Source organism: Lindgomyces ingoldianus (genome assembly GCF_010093535.1).
Source record: "Lindgomyces ingoldianus strain ATCC 200398 unplaced genomic scaffold BDR25scaffold_31, whole genome shotgun sequence".
In the NCBI taxonomy this organism is placed as follows: domain Eukaryota; kingdom Fungi; phylum Ascomycota; class Dothideomycetes; order Pleosporales; family Lindgomycetaceae; genus Lindgomyces; species Lindgomyces ingoldianus.
The window spans coordinates 236,692-261,863 of record NW_022985192.1 but is presented as its reverse complement, the minus strand read 5'-3'; the positions used below and the strand labels follow the sequence as shown (position 1 = coordinate 261,863).

Here is a 25,172-nt window from a genome sequence, read left to right as displayed (position 1 = left end):
CGCAGAAAAGAAGAAGAAGACTACTATGAACCTACTCTAGAATGAATCTAAATTAGATATTTGTCATTTCGGGTACCCGTTGCGGCGTATTTCGAAAAGGGCTGGGAAAGGCACCCTCACTAACTCACCATCTAGCGAATGGATCGGGATTGTGTTTGGACCTTTCAGTGAATGCAATGAGGTGTTTTGCCAGATGTTGATGTCTAGCGAAAAATTTGTTTTTAGCTCAATTCCTAGTATAAATAGAGCATTTCTCAGACGCAGCAGAGGAATAGGTTAAATTACTTTATGCGGTGTCAAATCGTTGTCAAATCAAGCAGTCTTAAGAGGCCAGATTTCGACAGCCACTAGTAGTTTTCCCCGAAGGGATCCTTTTAGGACCATAAAGGAGCAAAGACCACTATGTATTGGAAAAGTGCCAAACCCCCAGGGTCTACCATTTCTTCCTGGAAGCTATATGAGACCTTCTGTTACTTGAATGTTGAGGGATTAAGCCTACTCGGATTTAGTAAACCTAAAAGGGGGTCTGTCCCTAGGTAGATTCTCTTTGGAGATTTGCAAACAAAAAAAGTAGAGCATGCTCGAAAGACTTCAAACACGCAATATCTCTCCAAGAGACGCTTTAAAGTCAACTTTGCAAAACCCACTCATCATTTACTCGACAACCTTAAGGAGCACGGCCCGGCCTTAGCTAAAGGCAGCAATTTGGAAGGGTAGGATGGTGGAACATATTAAAAGTGAATGCTCAGGAACCAGAACTAATCAGAGTACGGAGACTCAAATTGAATATTATAATGGCAGATCCATCAGAGCTACCTTCTGATCATGCTACTCACAATCTTTTATTGAAGCTATGCTCTCCTTTGGCTCGGAATTGCAAGACTGGCCCATCCTTCATGCTTGCAAACCGGTCTTCAATCTGATATTCACTAGACCTCGTCCGCCCAATCTCCAAGTCTGAACCGCCTTCTCCCAATGTCGTTCCCGGGGCCAGCCGTAAATCATACAAGAACAGCACTCTAGCGATTGTGACGGTTAGCTCAACATACGCTAACCCCTTTCCGATACAGCCCCTGGGTCCAATGCTAAATGGACAAAATGCATTGTGTGCGTCTGAGAGAACCGCATGGAGAGGATTAGATCTGTGATCCGGCAACCAACGCTCTGGAATGTAATCGAATGGTTTGGGATAGTAAGCAGGGTTGTGGTGTATCGCGTAGTGGGGTACTCCTACGTCGATGCCGGCGGGGATGTGATGACCATCGATTTCAATACCTCCCGGTAGGACTTCCCTGGGCAGAGCGCCGGCAACCGGAGGGGTCATACGCATGGTCTCGTCGATACAGGCACGCAGGTAAGCGCATGCGCTCAACTTCGGCCCTGACACGATTTCCTCGACATCCGAGAACGCCTGCCGGATCTCCTTGGCAATTTTCTCTAGTGCGTTGGCGTTGTGCGCGAGGTAGAAGAATGTCCCAGCCATTGCTGTAGATGTTGTATCGGAGCCAGCAATGATGAGAAGGTTCGATTCACCCCATAGTTCGTCCATACTGAATCCTTTCCCGGTCTCTGGATCCTTCGCATTTAGGAGATAGTAGAAGAAGTCCTTCCTATCGACGTCGACCCCAAGCTTCGTTCTTTCCACAGCCTGGGATTTGCTGTACTGCATGTACTGGCCCCTTTGCGCTGCAATCTTGCGGAACAGAATTTTGTCAAGGTGCCAGTTGTGGATCGTAAGATGAGTTCCGCACTACCATTATCAGCAACTGGACTCCTTTAGATATCTTCCTTAGACTTACAATGAGATGTCTATGCGCGGCGTTCCCTACTAGATCGACCGCAAACCTATTAGCCGGACTCTCCAACATTCCAAACGCCTTTCCAAACACTAAATCTCCCATAATATCAAATACCAGCCAATTACACCAATTCGCCACATTCCACTCCTCCTTCCACCCGCCTAACCCACTCTTCTCAACCCCCCCAACACTTACATTCCCTGACCGTTCCCCTAGCAACCTACATGCCGTCCTCACGTTCGCCAAAATATACTTCTCCAAGTTCTTAATCGCAGCATCGCTAAACGCATGACTCATCACGCGTCTCTTCCTTGCATGTTGCATTTTATCAATACTACTGTGCACGTTCACCGTCTTCTTATTCGCCGGGAACGCAGTATAAAAGTCGGCTTTCTTGACATTAGCACGAAACCCGTAGATCGATTTTAGCGCCGTGGAGGTGTTAATGGAGAGAAAATTCGGACCCATGCGTACGTAGGGACCATATTTTTCGTGGCAGCGTTGGAATTCGAGGTGACGGGAGCCACGATAAGCGTACCAAGCCAGATGGCAGTCGGTGATTTTGGCGAGGAAGGGACCGGGGTATTGAGATAGTGGATGGAGGGTTAGACGGTAGGTGATTATTACAGATACCTGGGGTATGGTTAGTCTTGGGATTGGAATTGAAGGCGCTGAGACGGAAACTCACGTATAGTATTATGATACCGAAGATGATGGCGAGGAGGAGAAGTGGAGACGTGAGGAGATGATGCGCGACGCTCAGCAGGAACTCCATCGTCGCAATATTGTTACTTGGCCGTACTACCGGATACAATCTATCCAAGTAATAAAATCAAGCTCTAGTATTCCGGCCGTGAACCGGTGCTTAATACCCCAAAATAAAACCCCAGAACAAAGCGCAGCCCAGCCGTGATAAATACACCTACCCTTCCTTCCCCATCCGCATCTCCTGGAAATGCCACAGAAATTCAGACCTTGCATCATTACAAAAGCGAGCCTTGTTGGGACCAGCTATCAATCGGTCAGGTGCAGCTGACAGTGTCCGGGACCACTGGGTATATGATTCGGCTTCCGGCGGATATTCGCGGGTATCGTAGAACAAAGGCACTTGAACGGGATGGTGGCGGGAAGCCGGCGGGTATTGAGGCATAGGGCGACGGTCAGTAAGCAGAGGGCGAGAGTGCAGCGGGTGCTAGGATAACAGCGGAATGGTGGTCCTGGCTTCTTGCTGGAACCAAGGTGAAGGCAAAGGGGTTCCATATTGGGCTGAATCGTAGCCTTCATGAGTTTCTCGAAACGATTTCGTACAACAATGAATTCACGTTAATGTACGATCATATGGCCAAATATCTAAGACCTTTTTCTTCAGGATAACATTGTAGAAGACGGAATGGGAAATCCTAACCTAAACGGGCTAAGCGTGCACCTGGTGCTAACTCTAGAGTTTGATACTAACGAAGAGTGGTATACAGAAGGAATATATGAGATACTCGTTGCATTCGGCATTGAGGCTTTGACAAGTAAGGCTGAGTTAAATTCCCGCCCGGAGAAATATCTTCAAGCAGGAATTCTGGCGGAGATGATAGCCGTAGATCTCAAACATGCTCTCGCCTCCACGAAGGCATGAGTAAGGTTTCTGCGGCTAACTTTTCCAACAAAGTAAGTGAGATTGGTTGCTAAGAGGAATTTAGAGGTATACTGTCCTGATATCGATGCGGCTAGGGATAATCTCAGCATTTTAAGAGATCTGAGGGCATACGTTGAGACTGTAAACGATAGCTACATTGGTAATCCGGTGTGGAATATTTACTACCTACGGCTCCATGACGCATTGACCTTGTGTTAATCCAGCGCGGCTGGTTATGGATTCCCTTGTCAAAATCGGGGACTTGATACTAGAAACCGAGTGGAGATGCCGAAGAGTCGAAAGTTCGGGTGAAGAAGGCTGCTTTGGGAGTAAGTCTCCCTAAGTCCCAGGCTAGAGGGCAGCCCTTCGGCCTCTCTATATAGTCCAATCAACTCCCTTACCGCCCTCAGGGTTCTCACTAACACCACTCTAAGCTTAGTGAATAGAGGCATGATAAGTCGATAGAGTCATCCGACCGACGGATCCACAAGGACGGTCGGCGACAGATTTACATTACAATCTCTGGTTTGACGCGCCGAAGTCAGTCTAACTCATCGATTGACCAGTGTGCACAGATTTTTCTTCCACTACTTAAAGCCGCTACTAAGAAGATTCGAGCTTACGCTTGGGTTCCGTGCAGGTGGTCTGGAGTGGGAGTCAAATCGTCGATCTATTAGCCCTTCAAGGAGGCATCATCTCTGAACTGACTACACCGCCAAAAGACAAGGCCCGAGCTTATGTGACATGTGGAATAGAGTACCTATTCCTAGATTCAGTACTTGCGCGTCGAAGCGATCAGTTGCATGGCATCATCAGAGTTGCTCAGAACATAGGCGTCGCGAACACCAATTTATATAGGCATAACTCTGTGAGTGAAGTATCTATCTTGGCCACGACTACATATGAATGCGTTCGCAGCTAAGACGGGGTTTTATGCGCGTTTGTCTTCGGAGATGAATAACGGTTGCTGTATCGTGCCTTGGACTAGAATCTCCGAGACAATGAGGAAAGATCTTTTGGATGAAATGAAGGTGAAAGAGAAGAGGGAGCAGGAGGAGCAAAGGAGTTTTTGGGATTTTGTGAGGAGAAATGGATGAGAACAGGTATTGGAAAAAGCCCGTATTCAGAGTCGGAGGCGGGAGAGGGGCGGGTGTGGATGGGATGGAAGCGGAAGGGGTGGTGACTGGGGGTTTGGGCTTAATGAGCAGGGTTCGTAATGTGGTAATTTGGTGTTTCGGTTTGATGTGATGCGAAACGACACTATGAAAGTAGCTGCTCAAGTCTTACATTAAAGCTATGATATAAATGCGGGAAGGCGAAAGTCGTATTACTTGATTTCCACCGCTCGAACTTAGTACTCGAACGATCCACTCGGTGTTAGCATCTTGAAGACCTAGGATTATCCTCTCAAGCCACAAACCCGCTCGAGCAAGGCCCAAACCCATAAGTATTCCCATCACCCGATAACAGATCTCCGTCCTGCAGCCCAAGCGGACACTCGGCTGTCACACATCCAGCGCCTGTCTTCTTCGAGAAGGAAACATAACAGATATCCACTGCTGCATTGACCGCGTAGTACACGCAGTTTTTGTTCATGTAGCAATTTTCGCAGCATTGGGTGAGGCTTCCTGTGTCGCCAGTCATACCGAGCTGGACGTTGAGGCTGGAGGGTTTCCGGTTTATGCCAAGAGTAAAGGGAGTCGCACAAGCGTCGAAAGCTACTGTTGTTGTGGATGTGGTTGTAGATGTCTGCGTTGAATCGACGATGGTGATAGAGCTAGTGATGGTGCTTGTGTTTATCGTGGTACTTGTGGCTGTCGATGTTGCAAGTTGAGTGGTCTTGTTAATAGTCGCTGAGAAGACAGTTGAGTATACGGTTATGGTTTTTGTAACTAGAGGAGTAATTGCTGTCTTAGTCACCGTGCTCGTGGCTGTCCCACACTTCTTAGTAGTCGTGAGGAAGCATTCTGCAGGATTGTTTTAGAAAAGGCAGTTAACAGAAGGGAGTCAGTATCGCTTACTGCAACATGATGGGACTTCATCTTTTCGCTCGAGATGAACATTACGGGGCACTATACACTGGCGTGGGTAACCCGTTGTGGTAGTGGCGGTTGATGTTCTAGGACGGGGTTACTCGACTGGTTTCCGTCACAGGGAATCCAGAAGAACTCACGACGTGGTCTTTACTGTCTGGTGGATAGTCTCGGTGACGATGATGGCTGTTTGACTGGAGACGATATTTGTTGTCACAGCAGTAGAAAATGCCGTTTCGAGAGACGTTCTGAAAATATTTTGTAAGATGACATTTTCTTAGACTTGATATAATGAATCATACAGGCCAATAGATTGGACAACAGTCTTGGAAACTGTCGTGGTCTTTTCATTGGGGGTCACAGTCACAGTTTCGTGACTGTAGTAGAAGGCACCTCACAGGTTGTCTTTTGGAGCCGTTTCTCTTCTGATCTAATTAGCCTGGTACACTAACAGGGCCCATACCTGCATACCAATGATGGAACTGCATGCCTTGCTCTCAGATGCTGGAACCCTTGAACATGAAGCGGGCAGAGAAGAACATATCGAATTAGGTGGGAGAGCTGTCAACGCCGATAACGCAAGGGAAAGAAGAGAGAGAACGTAAACAATTGATTTGACCATATTGCACAATTCAGAGTAAGGCTTAAAAGAGAGACTTCTGTGCGAAAGGTGGGCACGTATATATGGCGGCATCTCAGTCTTAAACATCTTCCGTTCTGTGGAGCTAGACCGCAACCTCATGCGGAAGCCGAAGCAACAAAGGGATAAGCACCTTTCGTTTAACTTCAGTGGAGCTGGATACCGGCCCTATGCAAAAGCCGAAGCCACAAAGGGATAAGCATCTTTCATTTGAACTTCGGTGGAGCTGGGAAGCAGCCTCGTCCAAAAGCCGAAGCCACAAAGGGATAAGCATCTTTCGTTTTAACTGTGGTGGAGCTGGGCAGCAGCCTCGCCCAAAAGTCGAAGCCACAGCCGGAAATATTGAATTGTGGAGGCCGAACAGTAAGCGATGACGACGAGCCACAAATATGGGATTTCGCATGCCTAGGCGAGGCTGGCGAAAGTCCTTGCGAAATTCGATACAACCGGCGCGCGAGTGGTTGGAGGTTTGCTGTCCACTGGGAGTGCCGAGGCCAATAAGGATCGTTGTTCTCTCAGCCAGAGGAACCCCTGAAAGTAAAGAGTCTGGCACGTCTTAGTTTTTTTTTTTTTTAGTTTTTTTACAAATCTCCATCTCCGCGCTACTTGTTCTCTACAACTTCATTTCCCTTTTCAGTCTCCTATACGTACTCCATCTTGAAGGAACCGATTGCCATGGGCATGCGCGTTTCCTGCCAATCTTCAAGATATGGATTCTATCATTAAGTGTAAGTAGGTAGGTGCAGGTGGCTCGCCACTACAGAAACCATGAAATCCAAGAAATATTTCCGCACAAAAGGCATCGTCAAGCCTGCGCTTCAGTAATAGAAGGTAGACACCTTAAGATGCAATGTGATATTAGACAGACTTGACAATCTACTCTATTCGTACTCCCCCAAAAATTTCTAACTTTTAAGTTTGTTCTTTCCAACCACTTCTGCAATCACGATATTATTGTCTTTTTTATGGTATGGTGTCGGTACTTTGGTCGTCGCCTCTTTGTTTCCTGGCTGCAGTTGCCGGCATGTTTCCTGCAGCTACGCTCGGATATGATGCTCCTTTGGCAACGAATCCCGTGCTCAAGGGATATTACCCCCGGTAGGGCTGCATCCTTTCGAATATTAACCCGGTGGGCGGGCAATATATACGGTGGGCAAGGCACCGGACCCGATCTCGACTTTCGCGTCCATTGCTCCTCAGAATCGCGATGATGTTTTGGTTAACACTCACTCTGTCTGTGGTGATCCTAGGGTTGGCAGAGGCTAAATGCAACGCCAATGGAACGGCCTTCGATTTCGTATGTCTCGCTCAAATATCTCCCATCCTACAAGAGGCTCTCTAATTCGCATTTCAGATCATAGTAGGTGGCGGTACAGCCGGCCTTGCGGTCTCTGCCCGCCTCTCGCTCTCGCTCCCACAATCATGCATCCTTGTCCTGGAAGCCGGCCCCGACGGTCGTGACGAACCCGGTATCTACATTCCCGGGCGCAAAGGTTCTACTATCGGGGGGAAATACGACTGGAACCTTACTTCAACTCCACAGCCCGGTCTTAGTTCCCGGGTCGTGCCTCAGACGCGCGGAAAGGTCCTTGGTGGAACTTCAGCGCTGAATTTGATGGTCTGGGATCGAGCCAGTGCGCAGGAATTCGATGCATGGGAAGGTCTCGGGAACCCAGGGTGGAATTGGAAGAGCATGTATAAAGCAATGCTGAGGGTGGAGAATTTCTTCCCAAGTGAGGAGTATGGGGAGGAGGGCGTTGGACATAGAGGACCGATTCAGACGTTGATTAATCGAATTCTGCCCGAGCATCAAAAGACATGGATTCCGACGATGAATTTTCTGGGGATGGAGTCGAACTTGGAGAGTTTGGGGGGCTATCCACTGGGCGTTATGAGGCAGCCGACGAATATCCGCGAGTCGAATTACACACGATCGTATTCACCGGAGTACCTGAATCTTGCAGGACAAAATCTGATCCTTAAGCTCGGAATGAGAGTTGCGAAGATCAATTTCAAGAAGCTAACAGCGACGGGGGTCACGTTGGATAACGGTTCAATACTCACCGCGACAAAAGAAGTTATTATTTCGGCCGGCTCTTTCCAATCTCCACAACTCCTTGAACTATCCGGCATCGGCTCTTCTACCGTACTTTCCGCCGCCGGCGTTTCAATTATCAAGGAATTGCCCGGCGTGGGAGAGAACCTACAAGACCATGTCCGCATCATGAACTCGTATAAACTAAAGCCAAACTTCACATCCACCGACATCCTACGCGTGAACGCTACATACGCAGCGCAGCAACTCGCACTCTACAATGCTGGAGAAGTGAGTTTATACGATTATACAGCAAGTGGATACACATACATGAACTGGTCTTCCATTTCTTCAAATACTTCAACCTACCTCACCAACATAGCTAAATCTGCAACCCCAAATCCCTCACCAGTTGATAAGCTGAAACTTTCATGGCTAGAGGCCCCATATACTCAGACGGTTCCACAACTGGAAATAATTTTTTCCGACGGATTAACCAGTGTTGCTGGATATCCAGCCGCGAATTCGAGTCTCTACGGCTCGTTGTTCTTCACGCTTATTAGTGCGGTCCAACATCCGCTTTCGAGAGGCAACGTACATATCACTAGCGCTAATATCTCTACTCCACCAACGATAAATCCCAACTACCTCTCCCACCCATACGACCTTGCCGCCTTGAAAGTCGCCACGAAATTCGCGCGGCAGATCGCAGATACCTCCCCCATGAAAGAAGTTTGGGACACGGAATACGAGCCCGGGGCTGGCGTGCAGACGGAGGCGCAATGGGAGAATTTTGTAAGGAAGACAACGTTGAGTATATATCACCCCGTGGGTACTTGTGCGATGATAACGGAGAAGGATGGAGGGGTTGTCAGTCCGGAATTGAAGGTTTATGGAGTCAAGGGCCTGAGGGTGGTGGATGCGAGTGTGGTGCCAGTGGGTGTGGGGGCACACATGCAGACTGTGGTTTATGGGGTTGCGGAGAGGGCGGCAGAAATAATCGCGAAAGAGTACAAGTGAATTGAAGGTGGGACGAGGCAAGCCCAACACATTCGCATCGATTATGGAAGATAAAATAGAGATGACTTGATTGATTAAACTTCTTGCTATACCCTAACTGACCTTGAGCTCCTGTCCTAAGCCACCCCTGTTATGTTCCGCTCTACGAAATTAGGTGAAGTAGTCTGCCGAGATACCAGAATAGGAGTTATGGGAGTGCTGTTATACAGCTATTGCAACTCATCTTTCCATCACGTGCCATCAATGCATTCTCATTTCCCTCTCCTCACATCTTCCCAAAACTACTCTCAAGCCATGCTCTAAGCACCTCTCTCCCTCTTAGCATCATCTCCAACCTTCTTCTCATATTCTCTATCCTTCTCCCCCTCTGTAGTCTTCTCCTTATCTGTCACATCCTCAATCCTGCCCTTCGTCTCTACCTCCTCAATTTTCCGACCCGCACTATCATACTCAAAGCGTTCCTCTTTCGGAGCTTGCCCAGGCTCTTGGCTCGTCCTGCGAACTTTTGTGCCCGATGGATCACTGTAGATTTGCTCGCTGTAGCAGCGCTGTTGGCCGTTGATGTTGGAGGAGAAGGAGAAGTTGGATATTGATTGGAAGGTTAAACGTTGGGAAGGCATTGTGAATGGACGTGGATTGTGGTGGTAGTGAAGGGTTTTAGGATGTAGTTTATAGTCGCTGGTGAGAGATGTGTAGGTTGGGGCTAGATAGGATTGGGGTGGGTGGATTTTGGCTTGAGATCTAGTTTAAAAGTTGGTTGTGGCGTGAGGCATGTTTCAAGCAGGTGTGACGTCATCGCTCCCCGCGTGAATCTGAAACACCATTCGTCACTGTAGTCCCTCCAACCTAACCTCTGCTTTAGAAGATTATTTCCACGGAATCTAATTTCGTTCTAAATATTTCTTGCTAGTACGAGTACATTCCGCCTAATGCTCCACCGTCCTCTGCTTAACACGCCCACAACCATGTCATCACCTTCGTATAGATAAACTCTTCGATTCAAATTTTATCGGAGTCGAGCATTGCCCTCAAAGTGGCCACTTGGCGTAATCCCATCTCTTCTCTAAATCAAGGAGTTCCCTGCGCAGCACACCAATACTCTTCTAGAGCTTGACAATGCGTCTCTGGAGATCGGGAGATTTAGGACAGGCACTCACGACTTACGCTCAGTCTATTTATGGCCAGGCTTTCCCCATACCCTTCATTGGCTTCCTTGGTCAGGCCGGTGAGCAGCATGCTGTTCTTGAACCCGATTGGACTTTCCACATCCTGGGGCTGCTCAGGATGCGACGGCTCGAAGTCGACGAAGCCTGTTTGGAAACCCAGTAGTGTAACCGAATGCGAAAAGTCCCTAAGACCTACCTATCATCGGCAGTGTCCGCTTTTATATCTCCCGGCACGTAAAAGGGTGCTGGTTCATATATCCAATGCACATACGTTCAACTGTGGAAGCAGTGAACGACTTCGGGTACTAGTAATGCGACAAATATGAATTGGAACTACAAGTCCAGGCAGGCTGTTCATTTCTGGCCATTCACAACCTCGCAAATATGCAGGTGTATATGGTGTAAGCCTATCTGCTTTTCGGATACCTTTTCTTCTGGAACCAGAGTGCCGGCCCAGATTACACGTCTTCCTCTGTGATTGGGAATATTTTATCGTCTGCTGCCCACGCCACGACTGTCATTCGTGCATCGTTGTCGCTTGGTGGCGCTTTAACAAGTTGCTCTTGCAAGGCTCTCCTAGGTTCCCTAATATCCTTCAGCAAGTCAAAAACCTCGGAGTCGTGCTCCAAGAACTCCCAACTTGTTTTCATTCCGTAAAGGTCCGGTGGTGCCTCAGAAAATAGCTCATAGTACATCGTTATCCGCAACCCTTGTGCAGAGCCATGCCCTTAAGCTTACCTCGAGTCTCTCGTTCTTGACACTTCTCGTCCAGCGCCGCGAGATATCGGCTCTCCGTCCAGGTTTCCCTGTTCTGTGAAAACCCCGTACACCTCATCTTCCCGTGGTGAATATGCCCTCAAACCCCTCAAACCCCACGAATCTTTCTTCAGTAATGAGCAGCGACGCGAGTTGCGGTGCTAGTATGAATTCATATTCGTTCTCTTCAAGGTTCTCGAGAATTTTCTTACGGGAAAGTGGATGGGAGTTTGAGATCGATGGGCGGCAGATTCTCCACCTCCATCCATCTGTGACTCCGTAGCCCCCCAACGTCTCTCCTATCAGGTGATGTAGTTCGGAGTAGAGATGCGAATGGAATGCGCCTATGAGAGGGTGTAGGCTAAATATAGGTCTTCTATATATGGGTATTGACCAGTTTTGGTTCCGCGAATGCGATGTCCAATGAGTGTTGATGATTAATTTGGAATCTAGTGATGAGGAACGGAAAAGGTCGCAGAGCTTTGTATTTTCACTGCCTCTGTTCGCAAAATCAATTCTCGGTACTCTTTATTCTTGAAACAAAGAAACAAGCGTATCAATGACTTGTTTGAACTTTGTAAGTCATTCCTTGGCCTATAGTCCTTTATTTTCCTTTGTTCCGTGTAGGCCCTGATCAATTTCAGAATCCGAGACATTTAATTAGCCTATGGCTAAGTGGATTCGTCTACTGCTGGCACTTGCCTAGCTTCATTAGGAAGCCCATTGAATATTTGTGATCGAAAAGCGGAAATGTGTAATGTCCGTCCCTGTGTCGCGAGCCACCCTCCGTGAAGAGCCAAACCATAGTTACTTTGTCTTTGAAGCAATCTTGATTTCGCACGCACATCTTTCAATTACTTCTTTCTGAAAACTTGCCCCCTCCAAACGGCAACTTAAAGACCAACTGCGCGATTTCGGCGAGGAGACCTGTTAAAAAGGTGCTTCTTTCCAGCAGTCCGACTGTGCTGCCTACTCAAATACAGATTCCTATCCCTGATAGCAACAACTAGCTTTGGTACCTATCTGTTGCTAGAAAAGATATCACACCCACGCGCCCCCAGATCAATACCACAAAGGACCAAATGATAAGTTTTTCACTCAACAGCCGTTTAATTGCGAGGAGTGTGGGGTAGAATTCCAATCAGTGGGAGAGTTCAGGCAGCACCAAACTAAAGACATTTGTCCAAGTCCCTACTGCTTCGCTACACCAGCGGTTGACCTCCTCTACAAATACAATGTCTAGGCTATTACGTGGTCTGCGGTCCCTAAGTTCTTCCATGCCACTCACAGACATCAAGGCCAGTCGTGTCCTAGAAAAACCACTATGTATTAGTTAGCTCAGCGGATATGGGAGTTGCAGATCAGGTGGGGAATGCATAACATAATAGATTATACCATTCCAGAGAGAATAAAGATCAAACTTAACACTCAGCTTTTCCAGAAAATAGTGTACACGTTATAAAAGGCCTCGCTATTTTAACGAAATTACTGCACAGCTATATAAGAGTTTCTTAGATTTTAAATCTCTAGATTTGTTGCAGGGAAGGAAGTGAAGGACAGAAGGACTTAGAAATTTATAGCAAAATAAGAGAATCTAATTTGTAACTAAATCTGTTGTCCTTTAGCTGTGGTGGACAAAATGTTGTCTATTAATCACAAAGTCTGACTTCTGAACATGACGTGTTGGACTGAAGCGTGTCGCCTAGCGCCGAAGCTCCTGTCTGCTCTTCGTCTGCTCTTCGTCTGCGTGTCTGAGTGATCATGGACATGCTATTAACTTTAAAGCGCTGTTCCAGGTCTTCGAAGGCTGATGCAGAGCCTGCAATTGTAGGTTTTCTGGAGGTTGGATTGTCTGATTAGGAGATAAATCGCGTGACGTATTCTATCAGAAGCTGCGCACCCGAAAATCGCACCTCAAGATCTCAACAACGGCAAGGCAGAAAAATCTAATCATATAAAATTAGCTTTTTATATCCATTCTAGGACACATATTAGCCTTACGTTCTATACCTAAGATGCTGTTAAGATATCAAGCTTTAAGACCAGAATTAGGCTAGAATTAGGTCAAAATCAGATCTCTTAGGAATTCGTTGGTGGTTCTATTTCTTTTATATATATATATAGTATGCTCTAGAAAGGCAACGAAACTATATTAAAAAATCTTAGCCTATTCCTTCAAGCTGTTGTTGAGATCTTGAGGTGCGGTTTTTGTCATTGGCTGCGGCACCCCACATTTCTGCGAAATTTGCTTGCTGCTTTGACGCGCCACCAAGAGCCTTTGCGGCGTGCAATTCCCTGTTCCTTGTTGCCGTGTCCTGAATTAAGCTAGTACAGAAACAGAATTCGGAAAGCAGGAAGCAAAAAGGCCTAAGAACAGTCCCTTGACTGACGGTGGATCGGAGAGGATTCAGACGTAATCTCCGCGTTTCACGTCGTAAGAGCCAATGCCTAAGTAGCCGCCACTAATTAGCAAAGGCCGCCTGGCATGAGCAACAGCAGTTGCTCACAGTATTCACCTAAGCCATCTCTCACTAAGTCCTGCATAACAAGTTGTTCCATGTTTTTTCTAGCCATAGACTATTTTACTTTGTCAATCATCATCTGTGAAAGCCTTGGCTTAATGGTCCCTTGTCTAACCTCTTGATCCGCAACGGCGGTACGATACGTGGCGCTTCTTCGTTCCTCAAATGTATCGCGGTCGCTGTAAACTAGGTTAGAAAAAGGTTTCAAGTCTCGTAACCACCTGCTAATCCCTCCGACTTCCCAGATCATGCCCACCTCTTCTATCTTCCCAAGAAACCTGCTAGAAAGAAGTAGCACCATACTTTTGTTCGCATCACCTCTACTTGCCTCGTGCGTTGTAAGCTTGCTGCCACCAGCTGAGAAACTTGGCTACAAACAGCTGAAAAAAGGTCGAGCGGATCTATCGAATCCTCTTTGTTGTAGAGGTAAGGAACGACTCGGACGCTGCCAATCAGGAACCCATGATGGTAGCCCATCTCGATTCATTGCGGGATCGGAGAGTGAAAGGACCTCGGTATAGTCTTCTTCAATGAGTCTGGCTGCAAGGTTGATATAAGTGTCGTTGCAGGTTTGACGGTAGTCTGCAAGAAGACCAAGTGCTTCTGCATCCCTGGACAGAGCCAGTAGAGCAAACACTTTATCTCGCAGATCTGCAGTTGCAAATCGGCGATGAGTTCGAGGTAAATGAATCAGCGGATACGATGCTTCTGTTCTACGAGTCTTCAGGACGTTGATCAATTCGCGAGGGCTGATTGAAAAGATGGCTTGCTCCTCTGAAGTTTGCGGCGTTATCAAACCGCTCTTGAAGACGACATACTGTCTCAAGTTTCTCAGTAGCCTTTAAGCATGATGAAATACGTCTTCCGTAACGGTAGAATTGCTGCACATGAATACCATGCATCGACCTTGTGCCATCTCTTAGATCACCCAGATGCGACTCTAATAATGACAAATAGCAATCTTCGACAAAGAGTTGCAGAGTTTGAGAAGCGCTGGATTCGTCGTTGAGAATTGCATCCTCAAATCCGCCAAAAACATCTCTAGTTCCCCGCCAATAATCCCTTCACCATGTTCATCAAGCTGTGTGAGCAGATGGCGCAGTCTCATTTCGAGTTTTGTTCCTATTCCTAATTCACGAAACTAACTACCAAACTTTAGGATCCATTCGATGGCGAAGTCGCTGTCGTCTTCAGCTGGCCTCAACCAAGAAATGACGGGAGTCGCTCGCTCATATATCTCTCCCATCTGCTGCACCTGCTCGCTTCTCTCGACTTCATCGTCCTAGTCTATACATAAAAAATCGATCCGTAGGGTCCGCGTTTCTCGAGGCAACCGCAGGTGACGAAGCGCAACTTCAAGATTTTCGGATACCAGGAAGGGTAGTCCGTTGAGTTGGATCGCACGTTTGTGATCGACATCGCCCCAAGCGTAAGATAGTGCAATGTAGGGAGGCACTTCGTCAAAGGAGACGTGTGACACTGTTCAAGCTACTTCGACTGACTCAGCAGACGGCAAGGTGGAGATTTCGTGCGAGGAATTATTGTCCAGAGTGCTGCTGGCAGTAGGCTTGAGATGAACCAGTGGAATTCTCAATTTTCCAGGCGTGAGTGAACGGTAGACAAAATACGTCATTATTGTATGGCGTTGATTAGAGATTGTGATGCATTGCAGACATGCTCAACAGGTATGATTACTAAGCTAGTGAAAATATCTTTCGCAAATCGAGTCGTTCACATTTACATCACTTTGAACAGGGGAGCTGCTATGTACAAAGCTAAAATCTTCAAGATGGAGAAGACTTACAAGGTGAACAAGACTCTGCCATCCCAACCACGATTCACTAATTGAACATAGAACGCCATCGAAATCTTGAATCGCAGACGTCGCCGATCGAGACCGGGTTCAAAGCCCGCGATAACCTTCAACGACTTAGATCATATGCCCAACTTGAACGGAAAGTCAGATCTACGAGGGACACCGAGCATTGTCGGAATGAAGCAATGGCTGCAACAGCTCGGACATTCGGTACGGCTAAACCCCTGCTTTCTCTTCAATTGCTTAGGACACAGGATGGGGACATTGATGGACTCAACATTATTCACATCGCAGGTACAAAAGGCAAAGGCAGCACGTGTGCATTTGTGGACTCTTTTCTTCGTGCATATGGTGAAAGAGCTGGATTTCCGTCCAAGACTGGTCTCTACACTTCACCACATCTAATATATCCAGAAGAGCGGATCAGAATCAATTCGAAGCCACTCGAGCGAAGTGTTTTTGCCAAATACTTCTTCGAGGTGTTTGAAACGTTATCGCAACGTGATCCAGCAGTTTTCGAGACCAAGCCTCGCTTTCTTCAGCTATTCTTGCTAGTAGCCTTTCACACCTTTATCCGAGAAGGTGTTGATGCAGCTATTTTCGAGACCCACCACGGAGGGGAATACGATGCCACGAATGTTATCAGGAGACCTGTAGTCACAGCTATTACGTCCCTTGGTATGGACCATGTGAGCCAACTTGGTCCATCCATTGAGAATATTGCTTGGCACAAGTCGGGAATATTCAAACCTGGAGCAGCTGCGTTCTCAGTCATTCAGGAAGCTCACGCTGATAAGGTATTGCGGCAGCGAGCACTGGACAGAGGTGTGGATCTGCACTTTATCCAGAGCGATTCCTCTCTGCCTAAGCAGGAGATGAACCTGAAGCCCGATGTCCAACGGCTGAACTGCTCCTTAGCTTCAGCCGTGGCACGTTCCTTTCTGGATCAAAGAGCTCCCAGCGATAGTCCACAGTTTGGCTCGACCGATGTACTTAATGGCATACATCAATTCTCCTGGCCGGGTCGATTCCAGACCATCATTCAGGGTGTCAATCAGTGGTATCTAGACGGAGCGCATAACGAGATGAGTGTGACAAAGGCAGCAGACTGGTTTATTGAAACACCAGGAACCCAAAGGTTTGGTTCTTGAATCCTACAAGAAGACGAGTGCTGACATTCCAAGGCCGCCTCGCCCTCGAATTTTGATCTTCAGCCAGGTCAGCAAACAGAGGGATGCAACAGCTGTGCTCGAAAGCTTGGCGACTTCATTCAAGCCCGGTGAAATCCATTACGCCATCTTCCCAACGTACGACCCTCGTCAAGATCTTGACTCGATGACTGGTACACACCATTTCCTTGCGCTCTCGTCTAGTGCTAACTTTTGTTAGATCTAAAACCTGAAGCATCAATAATATCTGAGCAAAGGAGTTTTTCAACCATCTGGAAGAAGATACACCCAGCTTCAAAGGTCATAAGTGCACCAACTGTGACGCTGGCTCTTGACGCAGCGAGAGACATTGGGAAGATGAACAGTGGCATGCAGACTCTCATTACTGGAAGTCAGCACCTAGTTGGAGAGGCCCTTTTCGTTTTAAAGCGTGCTGTTTGATCATAGTAATTTGTCGAAACCTCTTCTAGACACACAACATTGTGTTGCGTTAAACTACCAGCAAGACAGGGAATTATAGCCTCATAGAACTCGGCGCAGTTCCATCGTTCATGCCGGGCAAGAGTGCACTAATTAATGCAGCTCTTAATCTTTCCGGCACGCAGGAAGGGTGCCAACTCGCATTGGCAACACCCTTGTGTTCGATCATATCATACGCGTAACCTGCTCCTTCGGTGCTTTGTTTCGCACCGATCAGAAGCCAATTTGCAAGTCACGTGCTTTGGATAATCACCATCCAATAACTATCTTTTTCTATTTCTCTCTAAATCTACCTTCTTGCAAAGATGCTTGTCCTCGATTCCCTCCCAGTGGAGTCTCAAGAATCTGAGATTTGCGCGCGGCTAAAATGGACAGGCCCAAAAAGAGGCCTATCTTTCAGGGTCAAGCTCGGTCCCACTCGTTTCCTTCCTACCACCACCATCACTAAAGTAAGCTAACATGGACAAAGCCAGTTAAGTACTAGTACAAGGCGTTCCTCCTAGAGTACCTAAATCCGTGCCCTAGCAGATCATAGCTATGTCCCTCGCACTACCCTCTAGCATTGTGCACAAGGACGAAGGTTAATTAAAGAGAAAGGCTGAAGCCAACACTATCTCTACCCATGGGAAGCAAAAGCCCTTATTAAGCTTTTAGTACAACAGGATGTTATTAACTTAGACGCTCTGTCTAAATAAAGTATATACATTTAATAGCCTTTAGTCTTGTCTAACAGCAGCTACTACTAGACAGACTAAGTAAGCTTTCTAGAAAGAACTAGCTTTAGTCCTTCTACAAACGCTATCTAAAACTAAAAGCAAGTAAAGTAGAGCACTAAACTAGAACTGCTATAACGTTTACAATAAGGTTATATACTAGTTTAAAGTAATTAGAAAGGTGTAACGGCACAGGCAAGACAATGGGTCCAAATGCGGTAGGAATCCACTCAGAGGCATATGGGAGTGCGTGGGGACTCAATGACCTGGGAATCTCATTGACACTAATAGGCCTTGTACGAAGGATATCAGAAAACTACCGAGCTAGCTACGGGGGAGAGGTGCGACTAAATACATGAGGGAATAGGGGTAACAGCAGGGGTCGGGACCAGGTCGGGGTCGGGGCCGATACGGGGGCCTTCCGGGCCATCCGAGATGGAACGATTCATGAGGATTGTTACAAAAGGTAATATAAGATCTAGCTATCCTATAAGAAAATGTTTATAATATAGACAAGATTAGTGTTATGCTTTCTAAGCTAAACAATGTTAAATTTCTTAATAGTACAAATAACTAGTAAGGCTATAAAAGTGCATATGTTAGGTAAACAACAGAAACTGCTATTAAATATATAAGTGCTAATAGTAAGTAATTAAACCCTATAATAATCTAGCTTATATTAACCTATTAGAGTAGCTAAATTATACACCTTACTTCTAGATAGCATTCTACATACTTAGATAGTAGATACACTACCTTTTATATTAGCTTACAGTAGCTTAAGCTTGTATTCAAACTCTAAACTAAAAAAAAGCTAACTAAAAACTATAATATAAAAGGTATTAAGCAGGAAGCACAAGGCACAGAGAGGGAATGCAGGATAGGGGGGTAATATGAGTAAACTTATGTAACAGCGCAGGCAAGACAATGGTCTAAATGCGGTGTGAATCTGCTTAGAGGCATATAGGAGTGCGTAGAGACTTAGAAACCTAGGAATTCTATTAACACCTATAGGCCTTGTACAAAACGATATTAGGAAACTACTAAGCTAGCTAAGAGGAGAGGTGCAGCTAAATACTTAGAGATAGAGGTAGCTTAGAGAGCAGGGCAGGGTCGGGGCAGATACGCGAAACCATCGGATATAGGTCCGTTAGGTAACTTTGAATAGAACGATTCATGCGAATCGTTACACCTTAAGGTCAGAGGCAGAGGTACAGAGGCTAAGAAGCCTATATACCCTGTGCTAAGCCCTTAGAGTACTAATATGTAGCAGCTTTAAACTATATAAAACTTTTTAAATCTTAAAATTTTTATTTTAAAAATAATATTATTCTATACTAAATTCTTTTTTAACACCTTTTATAAGCTTTAGCTTTGTAATAATTTAGTATTTAACTTATATAAAACAGCATATTGCAACTAAGTTAAACAACTAGAGTAAGAAGGTGTAGAAAAAATTAGTAAGAAGCATTTTACCTCTCTATATAATTTTACTAAGGAAAGAGCTTTTATGTCTAGGAACATATAAGCTTGACAAGCTAGGGCTAGTTTATTTCTTTTTAACCTAGACAAAGTACTAAGCAACATACTATAGCCTTTTGCTAAATAAACTGCTTTCAAAACTAATATAGTAAAGGTAGGTTGTTATATATAAACAAAGTACTATAAACGCCTGTAACCCTAGTGTTAGCAGAAGCTTGTAACAAGGTCGGCACGGTCAACCACGTGGGCTTCTCTCGTTTATAGAGGTTTAGGCTAGGCTAGAGACAACCGCTAGTGCTAGTGCTTACCCTAGCATTACCTAATAGATATGTATTATACTATGCAAGAATACTTAGCTTAAGTATCGGCTTGGCAGGCGGAGCGCCTACCTTATTACAAAGCTGTTATATTACTATATAATCTAATTAAACAGAATGTTTATGTACTTAATAAGACAAGCAAACAGCGCCTAAATAGGCTTGTATAAAAGCTTACTAATGCTATCTAACTGTTCTGTAATAAGTGTTTCTTTCTTTAGAAACATAATTAATTCTTAAATATAATAAATAATAAAGCTAAAGCTTGTTGATTAACTAAGGTAGAGATAGTAGAGACAGCAAGGGTAATAAGTTATAAGGATCTTAAGAAGTTACAAGCAGAGCATACTGCGAAAGCAGTTGCGATAGAAGCTAAGAGGGCTAAGAAAGAGACTAAGAAATGCAGAAAGAGAGGGTAAGAAGGCTGCAAAAGAGGCTAAGAAAGGCGCAAGTGCTACGCTAGAAGCGGACAAAGCCACTGTGGAAAACGTAGTTAGAAGCGGAAGAGTTGTACGCTAAGGGCAGATACGCTAGAGCCGAAGGCTACAGTCGTTCTAAAAAGTCTGTCCCATAGCCTAAGCGCTCGGCTGTAGTCCCCTAGACTTTAAAAAAATTCCCCTAACTAATATAGTAGTGTAATTGTTTGCCTACTGTCTTCTCTATCTATAGACTATACCTACTTACTTTTATAAAGCTATTGTTACTTATATATAACCTTTTTTTAATATTAGAATGTTATTTTTTTTAAATTGCTAAGAAACTAAAAATATTCTATAAGCCTATTTATAAAATCTATACTAGCTTAGATTTATAGAACTACTTGTATCCTCTGTTAACACTAAAGTAGAGGAGACTTAAAGTAATATATAAAGACTAGGTTTAAGTAAGTAGCAACTACCTTAGCTTTTTTTATTATTATTATTATTATACTAATGCTTTTATAGAACTTAATTATCTTTTTTAAAAATTCCTCTACTATCTATTTTAATAAAATATAAAACTTTCTACATAATAAGTATAATATTAAAGAGTTAGCTAGTACTATATATAATTAGCTATTAAATATATAATAGTTAAAAAAAGTTATTTTATTAAATAGACTTCCTTATACAGTTGGGCGCGAGGTGAGCGGGCCTTGCATACAATTCTGTATGTGCACTTTCGCACAGTCTATAGATATAAGAAGGGGGGTTATTAGTTGTTTATTCTTGTTCTATCTAGGATTCAGGTGGGAGAGATTATGTATTAGAATCTCTCCTGCTAAGGTCCGCACAGGCACTGTACAACTACTACGTGATTAGGTTACGTGATGTCTACTGTACAGTTGTGCAGATTAGAGCAGTGCGTGTACTATGTATAGACATATTTACTATTACTTTTAGAGTGTGATTTAAAGCTAAGAGATGCCTAGTGTTTTTAATAGTAAAGCTAGTACATAAGCTAAATTATTATAAGGTATAATATATTTTACAAGCAAGTAGTCTACATAAGTAAATAGTCTACTTTAATAATATTTTTATAACTATAAAAAAGCCTTGTATAAAGATTTTATAATTATAGAAAAGTAGTTTACACTTATATATAACACTGTTACTTAGTATAAGATTTATAAAAATAAGTGTCTGTACGCACAGCTCTAACCTGCACAACTGTACAATCGATATCACGTGATTTTCTGTACCCTCTAGGCCTATAACTGAGTGCTTTAGCTATAGGATAGACTTTTTAGAATGATTGTAAGGTGGCGCGGATAAGCGAAACACAGACTGTAGAGGATAGCAAGTCAGTGCGCCAGAACTAACAGCCCCAGTGGCGCGGATGTAGTAGCGGAGACTGCCCGCAACGAGAGATGGAGTTTGGATCAGTCTGAGGCAGGCTTGCGCGAACTTCGCGTCCTGTTGCTGTAAAATTAGTAATAAGAGAGTTCGTCTTCGTTGCAATTTTGGCGTAATGGTCGTACAGATAGGGCTCTGTCTTTGGTATCCCTTTTGTGCGCTTGTTATGTCTTGGGATGGCCGTTACGGCTATCATTGTGCCCATCGCCATGCTCGCCATTATTGTGCTCAAACTCTATTATGCCTCGTTATGCTTTTTTCGTCGTTGTAGCCATTGTCGTTCTGCCTCGTCATGAACGCTGTGCTAGTGCGAGCGTTCTTATATGATCAGGATCTGCACAGCCACAGGCTTACCAACCACAAGATCAATTTACCTTGATTATAGAGATTAAATTGTACCGCAATTATAGTGTAGTGTAGTTGGCATAAGGCGGGATCGCTGTTCCATTAATTGGAAGGTACCGATTAGCGTGGCGACGTTACATGAATCATCCTTATATAGCAGCTGCATAGTTAACGATAACTTATCAGCGTAATAGTAAGGCTCTATGGGTCCGATACTGCTATACTATAAGTATCAGGGGTAATAAGAGTTCAATGGTAGAGCAGTGGTGGAGGTGTCTTATAATGCCACAGAAAGGAGACTCTCCGCAAACTAGGCGATGACGCGGCAATAACAGCTTAATTTTTAGTTGGAAGACATCTCGAGGGTCTAGGGTTAGCTAAACTATAGGATTCATGCATAATTAAGTATATGCAGTTGTATAGGTGGAGTCGAGATTGCTGTAAAGATAAAGTACCTATGATTTAGCTCTCAACAGAGGGTGACTCGCGACACAGGGATAGACATTAAATGATTTTCTTAGAGGAAATGCATGAGTCTTATTGGAGCTCACTGCCAATCAAGTGTTTCGTTCTCATCGTTGTCATTGACTCCTTATGTTCTAGGAGCCTTACATTTTCCACTTCACTCGACAAACTCACAGCCCAACCGCCTCCAGCAGCTTGTCAAATCGCTAGAGACCACAAATTAGCACAAATTCATAGCATAATGCCATTAATTAATGGGGCATTAATTAGCGGGACTCACCGGTGTCCCAAACCCAGTAACAGCATCCCAACCCTTCGTCGCCGGAAACCCTGTCGTATTGCAGCCTAACGCCGAACCACTCGTAACATCCACAAACGCCTTCTTACCCTTCTTATACAGCCAGGGATTCAAGAACCCTAGTGGCGGTTTTCCATTCGAGATTAATGCATCATTGAGTAGCGCAAAAATGGCAGCCATAGCGGGCGTCGAGGCGCTTGTACCGTCAACGAGCCGTAAAGTGCCGTTCCAGATGATAGTATAGTTGACACCGTAGGCGGCAAGGTCGGGATACGCGCGGCCGGATTTGTTGTATAACGGGGAGAATTCTTCGCCGATGGTATCGAGGTATTCGGATACAGCTTCAGCTTGATATTTTGGTTGGGGGAAGTAGTTACTGAAGCCGCCGCCGCTGGAGAATTTGTTGCGCGGATCGTAGGCGGCGACTTCTGGTTTGAAATTTACGGTTGCTGGGCTGAGTTAGTGCTCGGATTCCAATAGTTGAGCTTAGAAGAAAGGAGAGTCCTTACCACCGACTGAAGTAACGTAGGGGCAACTGGAGGGGAAAAGAGGAATGAATTGGGTTTGATTGTTGACGTTTGAAAGGCACGATCCACCTGGTTGCACGCCACCAACACCCCCATCTCCACTTCCGAAGAGAATGGAAACTCCACGTGCGCTGAGCTGCGCGAATTGTGAGCATACCACATTTGCGTAAGAGTATGGAACTGTCTGCTCGTTGTCTTCGTAAGAATTTGAGATGACTTGAGGTACGAAGTCTTGCTTGAGCACATAATTCACCCAGGTAAGATAAGGCTCGTTGTCTACAGTGGGATTGTCGATGTCCGGTGCGAAGGGGGGATCTCCGGCTGTGGACCAGGCTAGAAGCGGTGTAGGCCATGAGATACCAAGAATCGTCTCGGCGTCGAGATTACCCTCGATGCCAGTGCCTGCTCTAAGCTGGGCTGGAGAGTTCGGTGTCTGCTGCAAAGTGCCATTGGCAATGGAAATTTGACGGAACTTGTAAGCAGCAGAAACGGCTTCCGGCCTGTATCGTTGGAGATATATTTCAGTGTCTGATCGGTTGTTTAATTCTCCTAGATAGTCGGTTAAGGCGACTTGGTTTTGGCCGGGAACTTTTGGTTTGTAGTCAACACTGCATATGTTAGCTACCAGATACACGTTGAACTCGATGTGCCCGGACGACTTTCGAATGCAACTTACGTCCCGTAGAGCGTTCGGAGGCACAAGGGAGTTACAGCTCTAGTGTTGCAAACCTGATCAACTGTTCCGTTGCTTGGCCCATAAGGCAAAGGATGACCAACAGTGCCTGGAACATTCAGGTAGGTCTTGCTCTGAGGTACTGCACGAATGAACGATGTTGTTGGCTGAATGGCTGTTACGTGGTCATGCAGATGCAAAGGCAACTTCCATTCCGGGGTACGGATAATAGTGGATCCATCCACATGACGGTAGACGGAGTACTTTGTCTCCAAGAGTCTTTCCACCTTTGCTACCGGCAAAATGAAGGTAAGGAAGTCTCTAGCAGGGCTGTAATTGATGTTCTTGGGATCGACATGCTGGTGTAACCACTCCTGGACCAGTTCGAGCGATTCATCCTTAGGTTTGACTAATTCGTTCACCTCATCCAAGCTGAGGTATTGTCCGTAGTGGGAATGGTCGGGATCCGAAACTTTTCGAGTTAGGGAATGCAAAGAGCAGATAAATTGACTTCAGAGACTTACTTTCATACAATTGCTTCTCGAGCTCATGGAATCTACCCTGCTTCAGACCCACGGAAAGGCGAATGAGGGCTTGGCTGGGTGCGTTGCCTTCTCTTGAGAACTCATGAGGGACACGATGAGTTTCCTTGACGACATATCGGCTTTGCAGCGGCGTCGCTGCACAGAGGCTAAGTAGAGCTGCCGTGAAGAGAATCGTCGACTGCATCGTTGATGAAGTTGCTAGGTACAGAAGGAGGAGGAGGAAGGTACTAGTGTCGTGAACAGGCAAGGTTTATTATAACCGGCAATCAAATCTAAATTGCGGAATGATCCACTGCAGTGGGACAGCATCCATGGGTGTCAGTGTCGGTATCACAATCGCTAAGGTACCTGCCTATTAAGGCAGGACTTAAACTATCCTCATTTACTCTGGACCAACCGGGCTTAGTCATGGGGGGTAAGAAAAGAGAGTTGAGGTTAGGAGGTGCAAGCGTCAACATTTGAAGACTTCTTCCAAAAGTTGCTCAGCACAAATCTGCTGTTTCAAACCCAGATGAAGAGTTCGCTGGGCACGTTTTAGCGTCTTTGTGGACCGAGAGTGCCGAGGTGGTGTCAATCTTGAGCCGTGCTACGAAGGATTCTTCCTCGCCCTTGAAAGAGAGGCTTGGTGACTAGACTATTTCGATTCAATTAGAGGGTGCCAATAAATGTTCTCTTCATGGCGTTTGAATCATTCCTACTTGGAAAGATTCGTTTTAGTCACGTGAGCTGGCGGGTAACTGACGCGTCGGCCTCGCGTCTCGTGTAAAATTAAAGTACCCTGTTTCACGTTGGAACCTCCTTTCTTCTAACATACTCTGTTTGGACGCCAAATCTTTTGGCCTTCGACTGTACTCACCATTGAAGCCAACTGGTACCTTACGAAAATGTCCCAGAGGAGCGATTCCGACT

The 25,172-nt window shown here is 45.5% G+C and overlaps 9 protein-coding genes across 9 annotated transcripts; 4 read left to right on the top strand and 5 right to left on the bottom strand.

The window, feature by feature from the left end:
* Window positions 1-800: 800 nt before the first annotated feature.
* On the bottom strand, window positions 801-2,754 carry BDR25DRAFT_336137 (cytochrome P450). The gene is made up of 3 exons (XM_033693075.1): window positions 2,488-2,754; window positions 1,800-2,432; window positions 801-1,750 (listed from the first exon to the last, which is right to left on the bottom strand). Exons 1-3 carry the CDS (start codon window positions 2,572-2,574, stop codon window positions 833-835), a joined length of 1,638 nt encoding a protein of 545 aa, XP_033543776.1. The 5' UTR covers window positions 2,575-2,754; the 3' UTR covers window positions 801-832.
* A 435-nt stretch (window positions 2,755-3,189) lies between these two features.
* BDR25DRAFT_358994 (uncharacterized protein) lies at window positions 3,190-4,259 on the top strand (the record flags this gene model as incomplete). Its single annotated transcript, XM_033696026.1, has 9 exons — window positions 3,190-3,319; window positions 3,349-3,462; window positions 3,491-3,586; window positions 3,651-3,759; window positions 3,810-3,883; window positions 3,918-3,966; window positions 4,002-4,055; window positions 4,084-4,172; window positions 4,219-4,259. 9 exons carry the CDS (start codon window positions 3,190-3,192, stop codon window positions 4,257-4,259), a joined length of 756 nt encoding a protein of 251 aa, XP_033543775.1.
* A 442-nt stretch (window positions 4,260-4,701) lies between these two features.
* On the bottom strand, window positions 4,702-5,947 carry BDR25DRAFT_376489 (uncharacterized protein; the record flags this gene model as incomplete). The annotated part of the gene is made up of 4 exons (XM_033697452.1): window positions 4,702-5,393; window positions 5,448-5,545; window positions 5,600-5,653; window positions 5,931-5,947. 4 exons carry the CDS (start codon window positions 5,945-5,947, stop codon window positions 4,834-4,836), a joined length of 729 nt encoding a protein of 242 aa, XP_033543774.1. The 3' UTR covers window positions 4,702-4,833.
* Window positions 5,948-7,255: 1,308 nt separating this feature from the next.
* BDR25DRAFT_267655 (alcohol oxidase) lies at window positions 7,256-9,154 on the top strand (the record flags this gene model as incomplete). Its single annotated transcript, XM_033687060.1, has 2 exons — window positions 7,256-7,396; window positions 7,454-9,154. Exons 1-2 carry the CDS (start codon window positions 7,307-7,309, stop codon window positions 9,152-9,154), a joined length of 1,791 nt encoding a protein of 596 aa, XP_033543773.1. The 5' UTR covers window positions 7,256-7,306.
* Window positions 9,155-9,205: 51 nt separating this feature from the next.
* On the bottom strand, window positions 9,206-9,878 carry BDR25DRAFT_305780 (uncharacterized protein). The gene has a single exon (XM_033690484.1). The coding sequence runs from the start codon at window positions 9,772-9,774 to the stop codon at window positions 9,454-9,456; it is 321 nt and encodes a 106-aa protein (XP_033543772.1). The 5' UTR covers window positions 9,775-9,878; the 3' UTR covers window positions 9,206-9,453.
* A 3,360-nt stretch (window positions 9,879-13,238) lies between these two features.
* On the bottom strand, window positions 13,239-15,231 carry BDR25DRAFT_395472 (uncharacterized protein; the record flags this gene model as incomplete). Its single annotated transcript, XM_033698378.1, has 13 exons — window positions 13,239-13,391; window positions 13,415-13,456; window positions 13,490-13,524; window positions 13,584-13,614; window positions 13,663-13,900; window positions 13,953-13,999; window positions 14,043-14,075; window positions 14,110-14,419; window positions 14,458-14,514; window positions 14,567-14,701; window positions 14,753-14,880; window positions 14,943-15,053; window positions 15,097-15,231. 13 exons carry the CDS (start codon window positions 15,229-15,231, stop codon window positions 13,239-13,241), a joined length of 1,455 nt encoding a protein of 484 aa, XP_033543771.1.
* A 288-nt stretch (window positions 15,232-15,519) lies between these two features.
* Window positions 15,520-17,101, top strand: BDR25DRAFT_345136 (putative tetrahydrofolylpolyglutamate synthase). The gene is made up of 3 exons (XM_033694014.1): window positions 15,520-16,552; window positions 16,599-16,756; window positions 16,804-17,101. Exons 1-3 carry the CDS (start codon window positions 15,600-15,602, stop codon window positions 17,022-17,024), a joined length of 1,332 nt encoding a protein of 443 aa, XP_033543770.1. The 5' UTR covers window positions 15,520-15,599; the 3' UTR covers window positions 17,025-17,101.
* A 4,204-nt stretch (window positions 17,102-21,305) lies between these two features.
* BDR25DRAFT_358987 (uncharacterized protein) lies at window positions 21,306-21,789 on the top strand (the record flags this gene model as incomplete). Its single annotated transcript, XM_033696025.1, has 4 exons — window positions 21,306-21,311; window positions 21,348-21,467; window positions 21,542-21,634; window positions 21,682-21,789. The coding sequence occupies 4 exons, from the start codon at window positions 21,306-21,308 to the stop codon at window positions 21,787-21,789; spliced, it is 327 nt and encodes a 108-aa protein (XP_033543769.1).
* Window positions 21,790-22,482: 693 nt separating this feature from the next.
* BDR25DRAFT_327612 (subtilisin-like protein) lies at window positions 22,483-25,122 on the bottom strand (the record flags this gene model as incomplete). Its single annotated transcript, XM_033692344.1, has 5 exons — window positions 22,483-22,967; window positions 23,028-23,653; window positions 23,722-24,190; window positions 24,243-24,441; window positions 25,120-25,122. 5 exons carry the CDS (start codon window positions 25,120-25,122, stop codon window positions 22,483-22,485), a joined length of 1,782 nt encoding a protein of 593 aa, XP_033543768.1.
* Window positions 25,123-25,172: the final 50 nt, after the last annotated feature.